The sequence below is a fragment of the Pseudophryne corroboree genome, chromosome 8 (genome assembly GCF_028390025.1).
Source record: "Pseudophryne corroboree isolate aPseCor3 chromosome 8, aPseCor3.hap2, whole genome shotgun sequence".
Taxonomy (NCBI): Eukaryota; Metazoa; Chordata; class Amphibia; order Anura; family Myobatrachidae; genus Pseudophryne; species Pseudophryne corroboree.
The window spans coordinates 455350922-455371788 of NC_086451.1; the positions used below are offsets into that span (position 1 = coordinate 455350922).

General features: G+C 45.2%; 2 protein-coding genes across 2 annotated transcripts in view; one reads left to right on the top strand and one right to left on the bottom strand.

Annotated features, from left to right (window-relative positions):
* Window positions 1–20867, bottom strand: part of PGLYRP1 (peptidoglycan recognition protein 1) — a 133536-nt gene that overhangs the window by 51346 nt on the left and 61323 nt on the right. The gene's annotated exons all lie outside the window — the stretch shown is intronic.
* On the top strand, window positions 14146–16490 carry LOC134947965 (uncharacterized). Its single transcript, XM_063935755.1, has 5 exons — window positions 14146–14615; window positions 14715–14798; window positions 14925–14996; window positions 15164–15469; window positions 15559–16490. Exons 1-5 carry the CDS (start codon window positions 14156–14158, stop codon window positions 16437–16439), a joined length of 1803 nt encoding a protein of 600 aa, XP_063791825.1. The 5' UTR covers window positions 14146–14155; the 3' UTR covers window positions 16440–16490.

The following is a 20867-nucleotide window of genomic DNA, read 5'->3' on the forward strand; positions in this document are numbered from 1 at the left end:
CTAGGGCGCCGTGATTCAAAAAAGTTTGAGAACCGCTGATTTAACCCAGAAAAATTCACCTGAAAACTGTTTTGTTCTTATTGGGTGTGGTATGGAAGGTAGATAGTAACTAGGTCGACAGTGTCTAGGTTGACCAATATTGGTCGACAGTAACTAGGTCGACATGGTCTAGGTCGACAGGTCAAAAGGACGACATGAGTTCTTTTTGTGTCGTTATCTTCGTAGAATGACTGGGAACCCCAAATAGTGCACCGTGTCCCCTTGCATGGTGAGTGAACCTTGAGAAAGGTGCCCCGCTTCGCTCGGCACAGATTACCATTCCAATCATAGTCCACGTGGATCGTTAAGTATGAAAAGGTTAAAAAAAAGAAAATCGTGAAAAACTCATGTCGACCTTTTGACCTGTCGCCCTAGAACATGTCTACCTAGAGACACTGTTGACCTAGAAACCCTGTCGACCTAGTTACTGTTGACCAATAGTGGTCGACCTAGATAGTGTCAACCTAGTTACTATCGACCTAGAGACCGGATCCCATTCTTATTACCCAAATTATGCTATTTAAACCCTTACAGCTGCATGGATATTATTTGGGAGGGGTGTACCAGAAGTTCTGCACTGTGTCCCGATATTTTCACCTTAAAATAAGATTTTCCCTACATTTTCCCCAGCTCAGGGGATTGCGCACAATAAAATTTCCCTGAAAGAGCGATGCCAGCTTGGAATTGCATAGTAAATGAAATCTGCAGTGCGAGTTTGCTGTGAGAACAGTTCGCAGTCCCAAATCACACCTAATTGGATTGACCCCTAATGCTGTATGTCAATAAGTACTGTATGGTGTTCAGTAACATAATTTACTGTGTAAAGAGACTAAAAGAATAGACATATAGAGCTCAGTAATATGGGTATGTTTTCCAATAGTAGAAACTAGAGAGGTGCACCGGACATTTTTCAGGTTTTGTGTTTTGGTTTTGGATTCGGTTCTGCGGCCGAGTTTTGGATTCGGACGCGTTTTGGCAAAACCTCCCTGAAAATTTTTTGTCGGATTCGGGTGTGTTTTGGATTCAGGTGGTTTTTTTTTACAAAAACCCCTCAAAAACAGCTCAAATCATAGAATTTGGGGGTCATTTTGACCCCATAGTATTATTAACCTCAATAACCATAATTTCCACTCATTTCCAGTCTATTCTGAACACCTCACACCTCACAATATTATTTTTAGTCCTAAAATTTGCAGGTCACTGGATGGCTAAGCTAAGTGACACAAGTGGCCGACACAAACACCTGGCCCATCTAGGAGTGACACTGCAATGTCAGGCAGGATGGCACTTCAAAAAAATAGTCCCCAAACAGCACATGATGCAAAGAAAAAAAGAGGTGCACCGAGGTCACTGGATGGCTAAGCTAAGCGACACAAATGGCCGACACAAACACCTGGCCCATCTAGGAGTGGCACTGCAGTGTCAGACAGGATGGCAGATTTAAAAAACACTCCCCAAACGGCACATGATGCAAAGAAAAAAAGAGGCGCAATGAGGTAGCTGTGTGACTAAGCTAAGCGGCCCAAGTGGCCGACACAAGCACCTGGCCAATCTAGGAGGGGCACTGCAGTGTCAGGCAGGATGGCAGATTTAATGATGCAAAGATAAATTAAAGAAAAAAGAGGTGCAAGATGGAATTGTCCTTGAGCCCTCCCACTCACCCTTATGTTGTATAAACAGGACATGCACACTTTAACAAACCCATAATTTCAGCGACAGGGTCTGCAACACAAATGTGACTGAAATGACTGGTTGGTTTGGGCCCCCACCAAAAAAGAAGCAATCAATCTCTCCTTGCACAAACTGGCTCTACAGAGGCAAGATGTCCACCTCCTCCTCATCGTCCGATTCCTCGCCCCTTTCACTGTGTACATCCCCCTCCTCACAGATTATTAATTCGTCTCCACTGGAATCCACCATCTCAGCTCCCTGTGTACTTTGTGGAGGCAATTGCTGCTGGTGAATGTCTTCATGGAGTAATTAATTATAATTAATTTTGATGAACATCATCTTCTCCACATTTTCTGGCAGTAACCTCGTACGCCGATTGCTGACAAGGTGACCGGCTGCACTAAACACTCTTTCGGAGTACACACTGGAGGGAGGGCAACTTAGGTAAAATAAAGCCAGTTTCTGCAAGGGCCTCCAAATTGCCTCTTTTTCCTGCCAGTATATGTACGGACTGTCTGACGTGCCTACTTGGATGCAGTCACTCATATAATCCTCCACCATTCTTTCAATGGTGACAGAATCATATGCAGTGACAGTAGACGACATGTCAGTAATCGTTGCAGTAGACGACATGTCAGTAATCGTTGGCAGGTCCTTCAGTCCGGACCAGATGTCAGCACTCGCTCCAGACTGCCCTGCATCACCGCCAGCGGGTGGGCTCGGAATTCTCAGGCTGGCTGCTGTTCTTGCTGCGGGAGGCAATACATCTACCCAGTGGGCTGTCACAGTCATATTGTCCTGAGTCTGCCCTGCTCCACTTGTCCACATGTCCGTGGTTAAGTGGACATTGGGTACAACTGCATTTTTTAGGACACTGGTGACTCTTTTTTTTTACATCTGTGTACATTCTCGGTATCGCCTGCCTAGAGAAATGGAACCTAGATGTTATTTGGTACCGGGGACACAGTACCTCAAGCAATATTCTAGTTCCCTGCGAATTAACGCTGGATACCGGACACACGTTTAACACCACCTAAGCTTCCAAGACCTGAGTTATCCGCTTTGCAGCAGGATGACTGCTGTGATATTTCATCTTCCTCGCAAAGGACTGTTGGACAGTCAATTGCTTACTGGAAGTAGTACAAGTGGTCTTCCGACTTTCCTTCTGGGATGACGATCGACTCCCAGCAGCAACAACAGCAGCGCCAGCAGCAATAGGCGTTACACTCAAGGATGCATCGGAGGAAGCCCAGGCAGGAGAGGACTCGTCAGACTTGCCAGTGACATGGCCTGCAGGACTATTGGCTTACCTGTCTAAAGAGGAAATTGACACTGAGGGAGTTGGTGGTGTGGTTTGCAGGAGCTTGGTTACAAGAGGAAGGGATTTAGTTGTCAGTGGACTGCTTCCGCTGTCACCCAAAGTTTTTGAACTTGTCAATTACTTCTGATGAATGCGCTCCAGGTGATGTATAAGGGAGGATGTTCCTAGGTGGTTAACGTCCTTACCCCTACTTATTACAGCTTGACAAAGGCGACACACGGCTTGACACCTGTTGTCTGCATTTCTGTTAAAATAATTTTTTTTGTAATTTGACCAGGCATGTCAATGGCCATATTCCTCCCACGGACAACAGGTGTCTCCCCGGGTGCCTGACTTAAACAAACCAACTCACCATCAGAATCCTCCTTGTCAATTTCCTCCTTAGCGCCAGCAACACCCATATCCTCATCCTGGTGTACTTCAACAGTGACATCTTCAATTTGACTATCAGGAATGGACTGCGGGTGCTCCTTCCAGCACTTGCAGGGGGCGTGCAAATGGTGGAAGGCGCCACCTTTTCCCGTCCAGTGTTGGGAAGGTCAGGCATCGCAACCGACACAATTGGACTCTCCTTGGGGATTTGTGATTTAGAAGAACGCACAGTTCTTTGCTGTGCTTTTGCCAGCTTAAGTCTTTTCTTTTTTCTAGCGAGAGGATGAGTGCTTCCATCCTCATGTGAAGCTAAACCACCAGCCATGAACATAGGACAGGGCCTCAGCCGTTCCTTGCCACTCCGTGTCGTAAATGGCATATTGGCAAGTTTACACTTCTCATCAGATGCTTTTAATTTTGATTTTTGGGTCATTTTACTGAACTTTTGTTTTTTGGAATTTACATGCTCTTTACTATGACATTGGGCATTGGCCTTGGCAGACGACGTTGATGGCATTTCATCGTCTCAGCCATGACTAGTGGCAGCAGCTTCAGCACGAGGTGGAAGTGGATCTTGATCTTTCCCTATTTTACCCTCCACATTTTTGTTCTCCATTTCTTAATGTGTGGAATTATATGCCAGTAATATATCAATAGCAATGGCCTACTGTACCGTACTGCTATATATACTGCGCACAACTAAAATGCACCAAAGGTATGGATGGATAGTATACTTGACGACACAGAGGTAGGTAGAGCAGTGGCCTACTGTACTGTACTGCTATATATTATATACTGGTGGTCAGCAAAATTATGCACTGTACTCCTACTATATACTGCGCACAACTAAAATGCACCACAGGTATGGATGGATAGTATACTTGACGACACAGAGGTAGGTAGAGCAGTGGCCTACTGTACCGTACTGCTATATATTATATACTGGTGGTCAGCAAAATTATGAACTGTACTCCTACTATATATACTGCGCACAAATAAAATGCACCACAGGTATGGATGGATAGTATACTTGACGACACAGAGGTAGGTAGAGCAGTGGCCTACTGTACCATACTGCTATATATTATATACTGGTGGTCAGCAAAATTATGCACTGCACTCCTACTATATATACTGCGCACAACTAAAATGCACCACAGGTATGGATGGATAGTATACTTGACGAAACAGAGGTAGGTAGAGCAGTGGCCTACTGTACCGTACTGCTATATATTATATACTGGTGGTCAGCAAAATTATGCACTGTACTCCTACTATATATACTGCGCACAACTAAAATGCACCACAGGTATGGATGTATAGTATACTTGACGACACAGAGGTAGGTAGAGCAGTGGCCTACTGTACCGTACTGCTATATATTATATACTGGTGGTCAGCAAAATTATGCACTGTACTCCTACTATAGATACTGTGCACAACTAAAATGCACCACAGGTATGGATGGATAGTATGCCAAAAATTATATATCAAGTATATAATGGACAGGCGCTGAAAATGAGTGGTTCTTCCTAGCTGCTGTAAAAATGGAGAAAGTCAATCTCCTCTATAGAAAACACAAAAGAATATAAAATTACAGCGCTTATACAACTGATGCTATATAAATATATGAATTTATTAACTACAAAAACTGATTCATCAAGCACATAAATAAAATTAATAGTAAAATGTAAAAATGCTCATAGACCAATTTGTGGACAAATACTAAGCTCCTCAGAAATAGCCTTATTAAGGCTAGGGTCCATATGTTAATATTCGGACACAAAGTCTAATTTTAACCAAGACCAATGTGGTTTATTACCCATCAGGTGTTCCAATGCATGGATCCAGATCCAGGTCCTTAATTAAGGAATGGATTCTGCTTCACAGTCTGTTTGAACTGACACTTTGATGTCCTGCACACTGTGTTCCGTTTTAGATGAATCCTGAAAAATTTGTTCCTTGTTGGACCAAGCTGGAATCGGGATCCTGGTTCACATATAGCAAATGGATGGGTTGTCCTGGACTTGGAGCCAGTGAAGTTTTTGTCCTGAATGACGTCCAATGGTCTGGAGCAGAGTATACTTACGCGTTTCGCCGCTCCGGGCAGCTTTATCAAAGGGTACCGGATCCATGCATTGGAACACCTGATGGGTAATAAACCACATTGGTCTTGGTTAAAATTAGACTTTGTGTCCGAATATTAACATATGGACCCTAGCCTTAATAAGGCTATTTCTGAGGAGCTTAGTATTTGTCCACAAATTGGTCTATGAGCATTTTTATATTTTACTATTAATTTTATTTATGTGCTTGATGAATCAGTGTTTGTGGTTAATAAATTCATATATTTATATAGCATCAGTTGTATAAGCGCTGTAATTTTATATTCTTTTATGGATGGATAGTATACTTGACGACACAGAGGTAGGTAGAGCAGTGGATTACTGTACCTTACTGCTATATATTATATACTGGTGGTCAGCAAAATTATACACTGTACTCCTACTATATATACTGCGCACAACTATAATGCACCACAGATATGGATGGATAGTATACTTGACGACACAGAGGTAGGTAGTGCAGTGGACTACTGTGCCGTACTGATATAATACTGGTGGTCATGGGTCAGCAAAATTCTGCACTGTCCTCCTACTATATACTACAATGCAGCACAGATATAGGGCGTTTTTGAGGCAGAGAACGTATAATACTGGTGGTCACTGGTCAGCAAAACTCTGCACTGTCCTCCTACTATATAATACTGGTGGTCCCCAGTCCCCACAATAAAGCACACTGAGCACAGATATTTGCAGCACACTGAGCACAGATATTTGCAGCATACTGAACGCTGCACGTCCTCTCCCTATCATCTCCAATGCACGAGTGAAAATGGCGGCGACGCGCGGCTCCTCATATAGAATACGAATCTCGCGAGAATACGACAGCGGGATGATGACGTTCGGCCGCGCTCGGGTTAACCGAGCAAGGCAGGAAGATCCGAGGCTGCCTCGGACCCGTGTAAAATGGGTGAAGTTTGGGGGGGTTCGGATCTCGAGGAACCGAACCCGCTCATCTCTGAGAGGCAGCACATCTTTACAATTACATTCAGGACTCATTTAATGTCATTTTAGAGAAAAGTTTATAATTACATAATTTACGGTAGGAGTAATGCTTTCCAGGTCTGTGAGTATAGGACACAGCTGCGATAGTCTGCGGGGGTTTGTAAGCATGGAGTGGAGATGTGATCCTCTGCAGACTCATTTATGTATACAATTAACTCCTCAGTCCTGAAATCCCCTGAGAGCTCAGCTTCCTCTTGCGTGGCTGTTTCTATCCTTCTCTGTGCTCTCTAGGTTTTTTCCCCCCTCTGTATTACTGTATTAATCTTTTGTACTATGTACTATGTTTTTGATGTCTGGAAAGCACCCTGAGTCCTGTTGAAGATAGAGCGCTATATAAATAAAATTATTATTATATTATTATTATTATCCATTACCTGTCATATCCTTAGGGGGATTAGGAAACCCACAACCTGCAGAAAGTTCACCAAGGGGGAAATTCAATTTCTGGTGACTTGTTTGCCTGGCCGAATTGTCATGACACCCACTGTGAGGTCTCACACAAAATTGCTTGCTACCCATAGGATAACGAGCTGTTCTGGGCGAATAGGGTTGGGAATTGTCTGGGCGAAGGGTGTGAGTCAAGTTGCCATTTAAACGCCACGGCAACTGCAAAGCTCCCCCTTCTGGTGATGTCCCCTTGACCACACAGCGCATCAGCTCAGTTCTCCTTCCCAGCCAGTTCCTCTACGCATGTGGGGGATCTCGCTACACGCACGAGAGGAGCCGGCACCCGCCACAGACAGGGACAGCTCTGTCCCTGCTGTGGTGAATGGGGCATCGCCACCTGCAGCTGTTGAAAGTGATTCATATGTAGCCCTTTGTATATATATATATATATATATATATATACAGGCTTGGACTGGCCCACAGGGGTACCAGGGAAACCACCGGTAGGCCCCACTGCCTGAGGGCCCACTCCCTCCTCTAGGGATCAGGTTCCAGACTGTGCACTTGTATTATACATGGTAGATATGTTGCATTACACTGCACTAAACTATTGTGTATTTCAAGTCTCTGTGGAGGCTGGCCACACCCCCTTTGTAGGCTGGCCACACCCTTAAATATGGGCCCCTATAGCTTCATTCCCCTGGTGGGCCCTTCATGCCCCAGTCCGACACTGTATATATATATATATATATATGTATATAGGGATTGAGACAAAGGGCCTTCCACACTGGAAAAAGGGAGGTCTTAGAGTAGTGATTGTTATACTGTGTTAGTAGTTATTATGATAATCGTTCATGGTTATAAGAATATTGCAATATATAGCCTGTTATATTAGTATTAGAGGTATTAGAGTGGCTCGTGGTATTCTCATCATGTGGTGCGGGAGAGCGTGAACAATATAGAATCTTCGAGTGGGAGCACGAGAGACCGGAGGGAACGGGTAGCTAGCTCGTGCGGACTGAAGAGGGAGAGCTACGCAGACGGCAGAGAGGAGGTAGGAGAGGAAGTGATCACGGTACCCACTCGTACCGGAGCGGCAGCTACGAGAGACTCCACCGCAGGTACGGCTTGGAGATCGGAGAGGAGAAACGGAAGTGCGGGAGTGGAGGCGGCATCCTTGAGAGGGAAACCACTACCACGGAGAGAGATTGTACCTTATACGGAATTGCGGCGCTGAGAGCCTAAGTGGTGAGTGAAAGCCGGCAGTTCCCCTGGTGTAAAGCATCTAACTCTCCCCCCAGGGACGTACGATAGTTCACCGGAGGAAACAACACGGATAAAGGAGAATATCGGGGGGTAAAGAGAGATGCCGAGACGGGTATCACTACTGCATAGGGGCCGGCCAGGATTCCGGGTCATCTTCTTGCCGGTATAGTGGACAGGTCGTTAGTGCCCCATGAGACAGGTGAAAATGGTAGCAGTGACGCACTTTATGACCACCCTCATGAAGATCCCTCCCCTATGGTAATTCAGCACTGTACTGAGGGGTGGGATTACTAATTACAGCGTAGCCCTATGTCCCTACAATATAGAGGGCCAGTGGAGAATAATTAAGCAGCTGGATGATATAAGCGAGCAGCTTTATTAAAAGCAATGAGACAGCAATACCCATTAGGGTAACACAATACCCGTATATGTATATATATATGGAAGAAGTGGGGGATAGGGGTACCGGCGACCTGTGTTGTTTAAAAAGTATATACTAAAAAATCTTTAAATTTATGAGCCAAAAAATATATATATAAAAATATTCAAATATAAGGTAGGAGATAAGACTTAGCTTTGAAGAAGTCATATGTGACGAAACGGTATCCGGTCGATGGATCGGCAGACGCTTGATCGACAATGCGAACATCGACCACGCAACATAGACAACATCTACATCGACAGTGTTCGAACATCTACAAACACAAGATCGACATCCCACTAACATCGGCACACACTACATCGACAAACACTGAACATCGACAATACGTATGCTCGATAAACAAAACATCGACACACAAATGATCGATCACGCACAACATCGAAACAACGTCAGGTCGACCAACAAATCATCGACATGTAATTGTTCTACAAACAAATACATCGACCTACTGAAGATCGACCAACCATAGACAGACAAAACATAGATCGACATGTAATTGTGCGACAAACAAATACATCGACTTACTGAAGATCGGCAAACATTAGATTGACAAGTAATTGTTCGACAAACAAATACATCGACCTACAGAAGATCGACATACCATAGACCGACAATTTATCGATCGACATGAAATTGTTCGTCAAACAAATACATCGACATACATAAGATCGACAAACCATAGACCGACCACTCATAGATCGACATGTAATTGTTCGACAAACAATACCCTGACCTGCTGCACATCTGCAACACCCTCCCCCCCCCCGCTATTCCCCACGATACCCTTCCAAAGTCAGACGCCGCCTCCATCCCCCCTAGTCACCCCGCTGCCCGTCTACATTTACACGCCTAGCTAGACACCCCACTACATTACGCGCCCCATGTTTCACCGTGGCACTACAAGTAACACAACGCCCTGGCACTGCTCCCCGCTCTGGTAGCACAGTCACACCCTTTAAGGAACACCCCACCCATGTCTGCCAGCACACCTGGGCACCCGGCTGCACATCTGCAACGCTGACACCCTCCCCCCCCCCCCCCCCCCGCCCGCTATTCCCCACGATACCCGTCCAAAGTTAGACGCCGCCTCCATCCCCCCTAGTCACCCCGCTGCCTGTCTACATTTACACGCCTAGCTAGACACCCCACTACATTACGCGCCCCATGTTTCACCGTGGCACTACAAGTAACACAACGCCCTGGCACTGCTCCCCGCTCTGGTAGCACAGTCACACCCTTTAAGAACACCCCACCCATGTCTGCCAGCACACCTGGGCACCCGGCTGCACATCTGCAACGCTGACACCCTCCCCCCCCCCCCCCCCGCCCGCTATTCCCCACGATACCCGTCCAAAGTTAGACGCCGCCTCCATCCCCCCTAGTCACCCCGCTGCCTGTCTACATTTACACGCCTAGCTAGACACCCCACTACATTACGCGCCCCATGTTTCACCGTGGCACTACAAGTAACACAACGCCCTGGCACTGCTCCCCGCTCTGATAGCACAGTCACACCCTTTAAGAACACCCCACCCATGTCTGCCAGCACACCTGGGCACCCGGCTGCACATCTGCAACGCTGACACCCTCCCCCCCCCCCCCCCGCCCGCTATTCCCCACGATACCCGTCCAAAGTTAGACGCCGCCTCCATCCCCCCTAGTCACCCCGCTGCCCGTCTACATTTACACGCCTAGCTAGACACCCCACTACATTACGCGCCCCATGTTTCACCGTGGCACTACAAGTAACACAACGCCCTGGCACTGCTCCCCGCTCTGGTAGCACAGTCACACCCTTTAAGGAACACCCCACCCATGTCTGCCAGCACACCTGGGCACCCGGCTGCACATCTGCAACGCTGACACCCTCCCCCCCCCCCCCCCCCGCCCGCTATTCCCCACGATACCCGTCCAAAGTTAGACGCCGCCTCCATCCCCCCTAGTCACCCCGCTGCCTGTCTACATTTACACGCCTAGCTAGACACCCCACTACATTACGCGCCCCATGTTTCACCGTGGCACTACAAGTAACACAACGCCCTGGCACTGCTTCCCGCTCTGATAGCACAGTCACACCCTTTAAGAACACCCCACCCATGTCTGCCAGCACACCTGGGCACCCGGCTGCACATCTGCAACGCTGACACCCTCCCCCCCCCCCCCCGCCCGCTATTCCCCACGATACCCGTCCAAAGTTAGACGCCGCCTCCATCCCCCCTAGTCACCCCGCTGCCTGTCTACATTTACACGCCTAGCTAGACACCCCACTACATTACGCGCCCCATGTTTCACCGTGGCACTACAAGTAACACAACGCCCTGGCACTGCTCCCCGCTCTGATAGCACAGTCACACCCTTTAAGAACACCCCACCCATGTCTGCCAGCACACCTGGGCACCCGGCTGCACATCTGCAACGCTGACACCCTCCCCCCCCCCCCCCCGCCCGCTATTCCCCACGATACCCGTCCAAAGTTAGACGCCGCCTCCATCCCCCCTAGTCACCCCGCTGCCTGTCTACATTTACACGCCTAGCTAGACACCCCACTACATTACGCGCCCCATGTTTCACCGTGGCACTACAAGTAACACAACGCCCTGGCACTGCTCCCCGCTCTGGTAGCACAGTCACACCCTTTAAGAACACCCCACCCATGTCTGCCAGCACACCTGGGCACCCGGCTGCACATCTGCAACGCTGACACCCTCCCCCCCCCCCCCCGCCCGCTATTCCCCACGATACCCGTCCAAAGTTAGACGCCGCCTCCATCCCCCCTAGTCACCCCGCTGCCCGTCTACATTTACACGCCTAGCTAGACACCCCACTACATTACGCGCCCCATGTTTCACCGTGGCACTACAAGTAACACAACGCCCTGGCACTGCTCCCCGCTCTGGTAGCACAGTCACACCCTTTAAGAACACCCCACCCATGTCTGCCAGCACACCTGGGCACCCGGCTGCACATCTGCAACGCTGACACCCTCCCCCCCCCCCCCGCCCGCTATTCCCCACGATACCCGTCCAAAGTTAGACGCCGCCTCCATCCCCCCTAGTCACCCCGCTGCCTGTCTACATTTACACGCCTAGCTAGACACCCCACTACATTACGCGCCCCATGTTTCACCGTGGCACTACAAGTAACACAACGCCTCCCTCCAACTGTCCCCCGAACACCAGCTATCACCAGCCATGTACCCCAAGACGCACACCGCTCTCTCTAGCCATCTACCCCTCTCCCACCATAAGCTCCCCCACAGCCGTGTACTGCCCCTATACGCCCCAGCACACCGGAACGTCACCCCGTTCTCGTGCTGAGGTGCAGCCAGCATTCCCCATTGCACTATATGTGCCAAAATTACACCAACACTACAGCTACATAATCCCCGTCGATAAGTACTGCAAGCTCCATAATGGCAGAGTTTGCTTAAATTAACCGTTCACGGACAACGTTCCAAGATACATTCCGGTTACTGTTTTTTTTTTTTTAAATTTGATTTAAATAATGCTATCACTGATGACACCAATCAAAACATAACATGTCCGTTCGCGCTGAAATCCAACCAATAAAATATACTCCTACATAAGACAAATCAACAGTTCAGTATAACCTGACGTATAGTGGTGCCACTAAATTAGCCAATAATACTACATGATTCCTACTTGAAGGAGGAGCGATGTTCCCGCACTTTTACACAGAATATAAACTCTGTCCCTCCCTTGCATAGGCGCCATTTGCTTGAGACTGCTAACTGGCTGTATACGGTCTGTTAGCGTCTTGTGATTGGCTTCTAGCGATTCTGATTTACATATCAGAGCTTTTCTGGAGAAGTGACCGTGACAAGAATTCTTCATACGAAGAGGAGAAGACCAATCCAGTTTTTTTTTCTCATCTTAATAGGTAAGCGCTGAGCTAAATGTACTCTGTCTTTCTATTACACTATCATGCTAAATAAACTGTCCCATGTTTCTTATTATCTCTTCCAACTGCTATCCCTGCCACTGCTGATTGGCATTATTTGTATATCTGTTACTGCAGTGTGTGAGATGTCGGTATCTGGCACTGCTTTCTGGCATAATGTGTGTATTTTTCACCGTTTGTTTGCCAAATGTGTATATCTGTCACTGCTTGGGTTCATTATTTGTGTATATGTCACAGCTGTTTGGCATAATTTCTGTATTTGGCACTGCTGGGTGGCATAATTTGGGTATCTGGCACTGCTGGATGGCATAATTTCTGTATTTGGCACTGCTGGATGGCATAATTTCTGTATTTGGCACTGCTGGGTGGCATAATTTGGGTATCTGGCACTGCTGGGTGGCATATTTTATGTATTTGGCACTGCTGGGTGGCATAATTTCTGTGTTTGGCACTGCTGGATGGCATAATTTGGGTATCTGGCACTGCTGGGTGGCATAATTTCTGTATTTGGCACTGCTGGATGGCATAATTTGGGTATCTGGCACTGCTGGATGGCATAATTTCTGTATTTGGCACTGCTGGGTGCCATAATTTCTATATTTGGCACTGCTGGGTGGCATAATTTGGGTATCTGCCACTGCTGGGTGGCATAATTTGGGTATCTGGCACTGCTGGGTGGCATATTTTATGTATTTGGCACTGCTGGGTGGCATAATTTCTGTGTTTGGCACTGCTGGATGGCATAATTTGGGTATCTGGCACTGCTGGGTGGCATATTTTGGGTATCTGGCACTGCTGGGTGGCATAATTTCTGTATTTGGCACTGCTGGGTGGCATAATTTATGTATTTGGCACTGCTGGGTGGCATAATTTGGGTATCTGGCACTGCTGGGTGGCATATTTTATGTATTTGGCACTGCTGGGTGGCATAATTTCTGTGTTTGGCACTGCTGGATGGCATAATTTGGGTATCTGGCACTGCTGGGTGGCATATTTTGGGTATCTGGCACTGCTGGGTGGCATAATTTCTGTATTTGGCACTGCTGGGTGGCATAATTTATGTATTTGGCACTGCTGGGTGGCATAATTTGGGTATCTGGCACTGCTGGGTGGCATATTTTATGTATTTGGCACTGCTGGGTGGCATAATTTCTGTGTTTGGCACTGCTGGATGGCATAATTTGGGTATCTGGCACTGCTGGGTGGCATAATTTCTGTATTTGGCACTGCTGGATGGCATAATTTGGGTATCTGGCACTGCTGGATGGCATAATTTCTGTATTTGGCACTGCTGGATGGCATAATTTGGGTATCTGGCACTGTTGGATGGCATAATTTCTGTATTTGGCACTGCTGGGTGCCATAATTTCTATATTTGGCACTGCTGGGTGGCATATTTTGGGTATCTGGCACTGCTGGGTGGCATAATTTCTGTATTTGGCACTGCTGGGGTTCATTACTTGTGTATATTTGTAACAGCTGGTTGGCAAAATTTGGGTATGTTGCACTGCTAGTATACTAATTATTATTATTATTATTATTATTATTATTATTATTATTATTAATATTAGTATGAATTTTTTTTTTTTTTAAGTTTTTTTTTCAGAGATGTCCGAGGAAGAAGCAAGGAGGCTTTCTCTATCCGCACAGGAAGAAGAATCCTCGGAAAGACAGCAACAAACATCACCAACCGACCATGGCAGAGTTTCGCATGAAGAAGCGGACTCGGGAGAAGAATCCAGCAGCAGGGCACCCAACTTCACAGATGAAGAAACGGACACCCTAATCAATCAAGTTGTTCATCACTCCTTTCAACTTTTCGGATCGCCGGCAAGAAATGTTCATCACCGATTCAAGGGAACGACGTGGAATGAAATCTCTGAATCAGTTTCTTTGGGAGGTGGGTTCAAGCGAAGCAACGAAAGTTGCAAGAAAAGGTTACGCGACTGTAGAAGATCCGTCAATCTCAAGATCCAAAAAGGGCAAAAATTACACAAGGATTGGGAAAAGAAGATGGAGAACTACTTCGTACTTGTGCAGGAAGAAATGGCAGGAACCAGTGCAGAAGGTATTATTTTTAAAAATTCTATAAAATTAATTTTTTAATATTCTTTTTAAAAAACTAATTATTTCAACAAAAATTTAAATTTCGTATTTCTTTCAAAAGGAGCCACAAAATATTCTACGCCAACAAAACATAGCACGCCACAAACGGAAACAACGCCAAAGAAGAAAACAAAATCGCAGAAAGGTTAGGGACATATCGTATTTTTATATATATATATATATATATATATATATATATATATATTCAAAAAATATTTTGTATGGAAACAAAACTAATAACTACAGTATGTTCTTTATATAAATATTACAGATTCCACAGTTAAGGCAAAGAGAAGAGTTTCTTTTGGATATCCGACAACTGGAGGAGGTGCTGAGGATACCGGTAAGGCATAGTTTTTGTACATGAAATTATAAATTTTGGTACATGTATATCTATCAATGGGTATATACCTCTAGCTTGCACTGTTTGCGTATCTTTAGCTGTCTGTATTTCTGGCACTGCATATTTTTGGGTTATAATTATTGTATATATCTATATTGACATTTTAGAAACCCAGATACAGCATACAATATTGCCGATTGATTCAACACTGCAAGCAGCGACACTTCAAGCAGAATCAGCCCAGATGCACCCACCCACGGTGCAGGAAGAAACATCATCCCAACAGCCACTTCCAGAAGAAAATTCATCACAGGGGCACCCACAGACACTGCCAGAAGAGTCCTTTTCACAGAGCTACCCTGCAATTGGAGACCATAATCTTGTTGAAAGAACAGAGCAAATTCCGGACATGGAAACTTCAGGCAGTGTACCAGAAGTCCTTGAATCAAAAACACCGGAAACTACGCCAGGAGGTAGCAATTTTATATTTATTTACAATTTAGGAGTGTTTAATTGTGTTCAACTGTAATTTGTTAAACTAAATTATTTACTTGTATTACAGAGTCATCACTCAATCTAATACTGGAAGCTTTAAAGAACATGGACCAATGTAGAGCTGAAGAAAGCCAAAGGATTAATAATCGTTTGGACAACATGGAACAGAACATCGACCATATCAAGACAGCTGTTGTTCAACAAAATGACGCAATGATATCGCTGGCCCGATACTACGATCAACTTGTGTCAGCACATATGTCGGTGGTTGGACATTGCAAGAGCATGGAGCAGAAGATTGAACAGATCAGCACCCAACAAAATGAACAGCGGGATGGAGAATCCCATCAGGAACAACTCTGTCGACAACACAATGATTCTCTGGAACATATTTCATTGCAATGCCAACAGATTGGAACAGGCCTTCAAAGCATGCTACTGTGGCAACAACAGTGCAACCTAAACACAAGCATGATTTCAACAAGCCTGCAGCTGATGACAGACGAAGGAAGAAGATTGCACAGCGCACAACCACAGCAGGCAGAACGAAGTTCGGAAGTCACAACACCATCAAACAGAACATCAATTGATCAAGAAATGTATGCTCAAGAAGAGAGAGGAGATCTGGCTTATCAAAGAGCATTGTCAGTTTTGAGACTGCAGCGTCAAAGGTCAGAAGAATTGGAGCAGTCCATAATACAGCAAGAGATGTGGAACAGAGCACAGCAGGAGATGTTGGAACAAGCACAGACAGTTATGTGGAACAGAGCACAGGAGGAGCATGCCCGAGCCCAGGAGGAACATGCCCGAGCCCAGGAGGAACATGCCCGAGCCCAGGAGGAGCATGCCCGAGCCCAGGATGAGCATGCCACAGCACCGGAGGAGCATGCCACAGCCCCGGAGGAGCCGTCAGGATCCCAGGAGGAGCCGTCCACAACAGCAAACTAGCCGGACACAGGGACCAGTCCGCTAATCAAGCACAGAGGCTGGCATAGAGCTTGGCGGAGGACTTGCCAAGGGTAAGTCATCTAGCTTTTTCCTCTTTCTTTTCCCCAACAAGCTAGGTATTTGTCCGTAGCGGTGTGCTAAGTTAGGGAAAGGAGATCAGCAATGGTGTCAGGGACAGTTAGTGACAAGCAAAGGTATTTTTTTTTATAAACTGACTGTGTCTTTTTTTCTTTACAGCATACCGACAACTGGCAAGACCTAATCGGAGAAGGGTCCAGTCCGCTAATCAAGCACAGAGGCTGGCATAGAGCTTGGCGGAGGACTTGCCAAGGGTAAGTCATCTAGCTTTTTCCTCTTTCTTTTCCCCAACAAGCTAGGTATTTGTCCGTAGCGGTGTGCTAAGTTAGGGAAAGGAGATCAGCAATGGTGTCAGGGACAGTTAGTGACAAGCAAAGGTAGTTTTTTTTATAAACTGACTGTGTCTTTTTTTCTTTACAGCATACCGACAACTGGCAAGACCTAATCGGAGAAGGGTCCAGTCCGCTAATCAAGCACAGAGGCTGGCATAGAGCTTGGCGGAGGACTTGCCAAGGGTAAGTCATCTAGCTTTTTCCTCTTTCTTTTCCCCAACAAGCTAGGTATTTGTCCGTAGCGGTGTGCTAAGTTAGGGAAAGGAGATCAGCAATGGTGTCAGGGACAGTTAGTGACAAGCAAAGGTAGTTTTTTTTATAAACTGACTGTGTCTTTTTTTCTTTACAGCATACCGACAACTGGCAAGACCTAATCGGAGAAGGGTCCAGTCCGCTAATCAAGCACAGAGGCTGGCATAGAGCTTGGCGGAGGACTTGCCAAGGGTAAGTCATCTAGCTTTTTCCTCTTTCTTTTCCCCAACAAGCTAGGTATTTGTCCGTAGCGGTGTGCTAAGTTAGGGAAAGGAGATCAGCAATGGTGTCAGGGACAGTTAGTGACAAGCAAAGGTAGTTTTTTTTATAAACTGACTGTGTCTTTTTTTCTTTACAGCATACCGACAACTGGCAAGACCTAATCGGAGAAGGGTCCAGTCCGCTAATCAAGCACAGAGGCTGGCATAGAGCTTGGCGGAGGACTTGCCAAGGGTAAGTCATCTAGCTTTTTCCTCTTTCTTTTCCCCAACAAGCTAGGTATTTGTCCGTAGCGGTGTGCTAAGTTAGGGAAAGGAGATCAGCAATGGTGTCAGGGACAGTTACTGACAAGCAAAGGTAGTTTTTTTTATAAACTGACTGTGTCTTTTTTTCTTTACAGCATACCGACAACTGGCAAGACCTAATCGGAGAAGGGTCCAGTCCGAGAAGACAACAGAATAATGATGCAGGCATAGAGCTACCAAGGTATGCTGCATCGTATAAGTCTGATTTTTCTTAAGTCACAGAAGATAATGGATACACATTAGTTTTACGGGGTATGGACCAGTTCTATATTTGCCTTGTGCACTTTAGTAAATAGTGTATGGTGGATGCCTGTTGTATTCCCATACTAACAGACGCAATTTTATTTATTTGACCGTAGGAGCCGGGCACACTTGTGCAAGATTGTTAATTATCGGCTTTTGTTTTTCACATTTATCATGCAGGACTGGTTGACACAAGCCTGCATGCTTAGTGGGACTTAGGGTTGTGTGGAACAGGCCAACCTCATATGGGCTTACTGGTACTGTTCCACGCTGATAGGTGACTGATCTCGCAAGCGCAATGTTATTTTGGCAGATTACACTAACAGGCATCACAGGGAAGCGCATCTCCTGAACTAAGTCTGGCTCCACAGCGGTACCAATCCTTCTTAGTAAGGGGGGGGGAGCATTGTAGAATAGAAATAAAAATATAATTAACTTGATTTAGCAACCCAGCTGATTTGTAATTTTTAAAAAGTTGGTGTTGCGGTATCCATGTTCTGTGGTTCCATGTTGGCTCTGTGATAAATTGTGTTTTTCAATTTTCATGTGTGTGCGTGTGTCCCTTCACATTACAATGTCATGTTCATGTGTTTGATGCACAGCAGAGTGTCTATATTCCTCGGGTTAATATAGTAAATGTAACAAAACTATTAGACATTCTCAGGCGAGAGGGACTAATCAAAAAGATGCCATTAAAGGGATCATATCAAATATTTATATCAAATTTTAGCATACTGAGAAAGAGATGAAAAAGTTAACTCAGTCTATGGGTGACATGATGAATAGAGATTAAGTGACAATACCAGAGCCAGAGTCACAGACCCTTACCATTAGTCCAACAATGCGTACTGTGGCATATATGATGCAAGCTGACAATGATGATGAAGTGTCTTACGCAGAGTATGGTGATGTTTTTGGTCTGGGTCTGTATCTTTATTACAAGGGCTAAAATCTGTGATCTAAACCATAAGCCACATTATACAAATTACTGAGAAAATACGGAGGACATGGAGTCTTATTTCAATTTAATAAAAAAAATCATGTTTACTATTACAGCATCAAAATGGTCAAATGCTGTATTTGCAGAAAACTAAGTTGTGAAAAGTTGAGGTATGAGGGGACATGGTTATACATTAATATGGCTGTATTGAAAAATAACTCTAAATTTACTATTTTAATCTCCTTTTGCAGAACATCCATGATGGAAGAACCGAAGAATTTGGAACTAAATGATCATTGCGGCACAGAAGCCTTCTACAGTCAAAACCAAAAACATCAACCCTAAAGTCATTGTTCCAGGCATCAAATAAAGAAGCTGAAAAATGGGGGCATAGCTAAACTAGGACTTCAAAAACTGTAATCCAATGCTCGCATGATCACCAGCATTGATTGTTGGAACTGTTTTAAAAAAAATTGAGAATATTAACCACAAAAATCCATTATGTATGCAGCAGTGAGGCTATATGAACACGCTAGATGCTCATAGCATGCAGATGCACTCTGTTAGTGGCTCATTCGGTTACCTGTATTCCTCAGGATTCAAAATAAAGTACTTTATCTTGCATCCTAGAGGAAACTGGGGTAAACATTAGTACCATGGACAATAGACAGGTCCACTAGGAGCCATGTGCTTTTTAGTAGTGTTGACTAGCTAATCCCTCTATGTCGCTCCTAGTAGACTGTTTAGAAAATCTGCCTGGAGGAGAAATTCACAAGTGTGAGAGCTCCTGAGGATTTTAGCAGATTTTTATTAGTTTAAGGTTAGTATTTGACCGGAGAATGGGTTGGACCAGTATGCCTGCTTCGTTGGACTTGACACAAGGAGCACATGATGGAGTTATTCACAAGAACAAACAACACCCCTAACAGAGCATGAAGATATGAAGAGTGGTGAGTACAGTTCCGGCGTAACAATTAGCTTGTAGACTATGTATATGGCGGCACAAGGATACCATCTACAGACTACCACAGACAATAGACTGCGGAAGCAGACTACAGGAGAAACGTGTACATCCTGCCCTTCACAGGTGAGTCCATGTTTTTGGTTGAAAGCGATAAGTGAGTAACTAAGGCAATGGTGGGTAAGTATACATATCTTCCTTCCACAGCTATACCGGCTACGAAATCGTATACTGCCCCTATATTGCATTCCTTTTGCATGAATAAATAATAAAAGAAAAACACTGCATCCTCTATTACCTTGAGAGGGGAGTATTTGAAAAATGCAGCTACTGGTTTTCAGGAACAAAACTCAAAATCTGCTTACTCAAAGCCTTCAGACTCCCGGTGGACCCAACTGCCTGAGCAATAGGCAGGTGGGACCACGTTTTTAATTTTACGGATAACATATGGCCGACATCTGTCCTACATCCATGGGTAAAAGATCGTACTGCACAGGGGTAGAAGGACAGTTCTTTCAATGATTCTTACCTCACTTAGTTTTCAAAACAGGCTTACCACCTTCTAAAAATTAAAATTTGGATTCAAAATAAATCAATTTCAAAGCTGGTACTGAGCCCATTCATTGTACCATTTCCACCTCAGATAAAAAACATGGGTTGATACCCATTTGTGGGAATGAAAAAATAATGTTTGGTAAGGGGATTTTGGAAAATATAAGACAATGACCACATACACACTATATAATTTACTGTTAATAAAGGGATAATATCTTAAGAAATAGAGTTAAACATTTCTAAGCATTGTTTGATTTTAGGTACTATCAAGAAACAACGTGTACAGGGCCGGTGCAAGGTTTTTTGGCACCCTAGGCAAAAGTCAGCCTACAGCCCCCCCCCCCCCCCCCTTCCCCCTCTATCAGTAAAAATTAGTTCTAATAAAGGAGTGAGGTGTGATCTAGAGTCTGTGCAAATAGCAGAAAAAGAAAAACTAGATATATACAGTATTGCATAAATGACATGTTAAAATGAACCCAGTTCCAAAACCAGGTAAGGTACAGTATAATACAGTACCACAATCTGTTGTTTTATATTATAGAT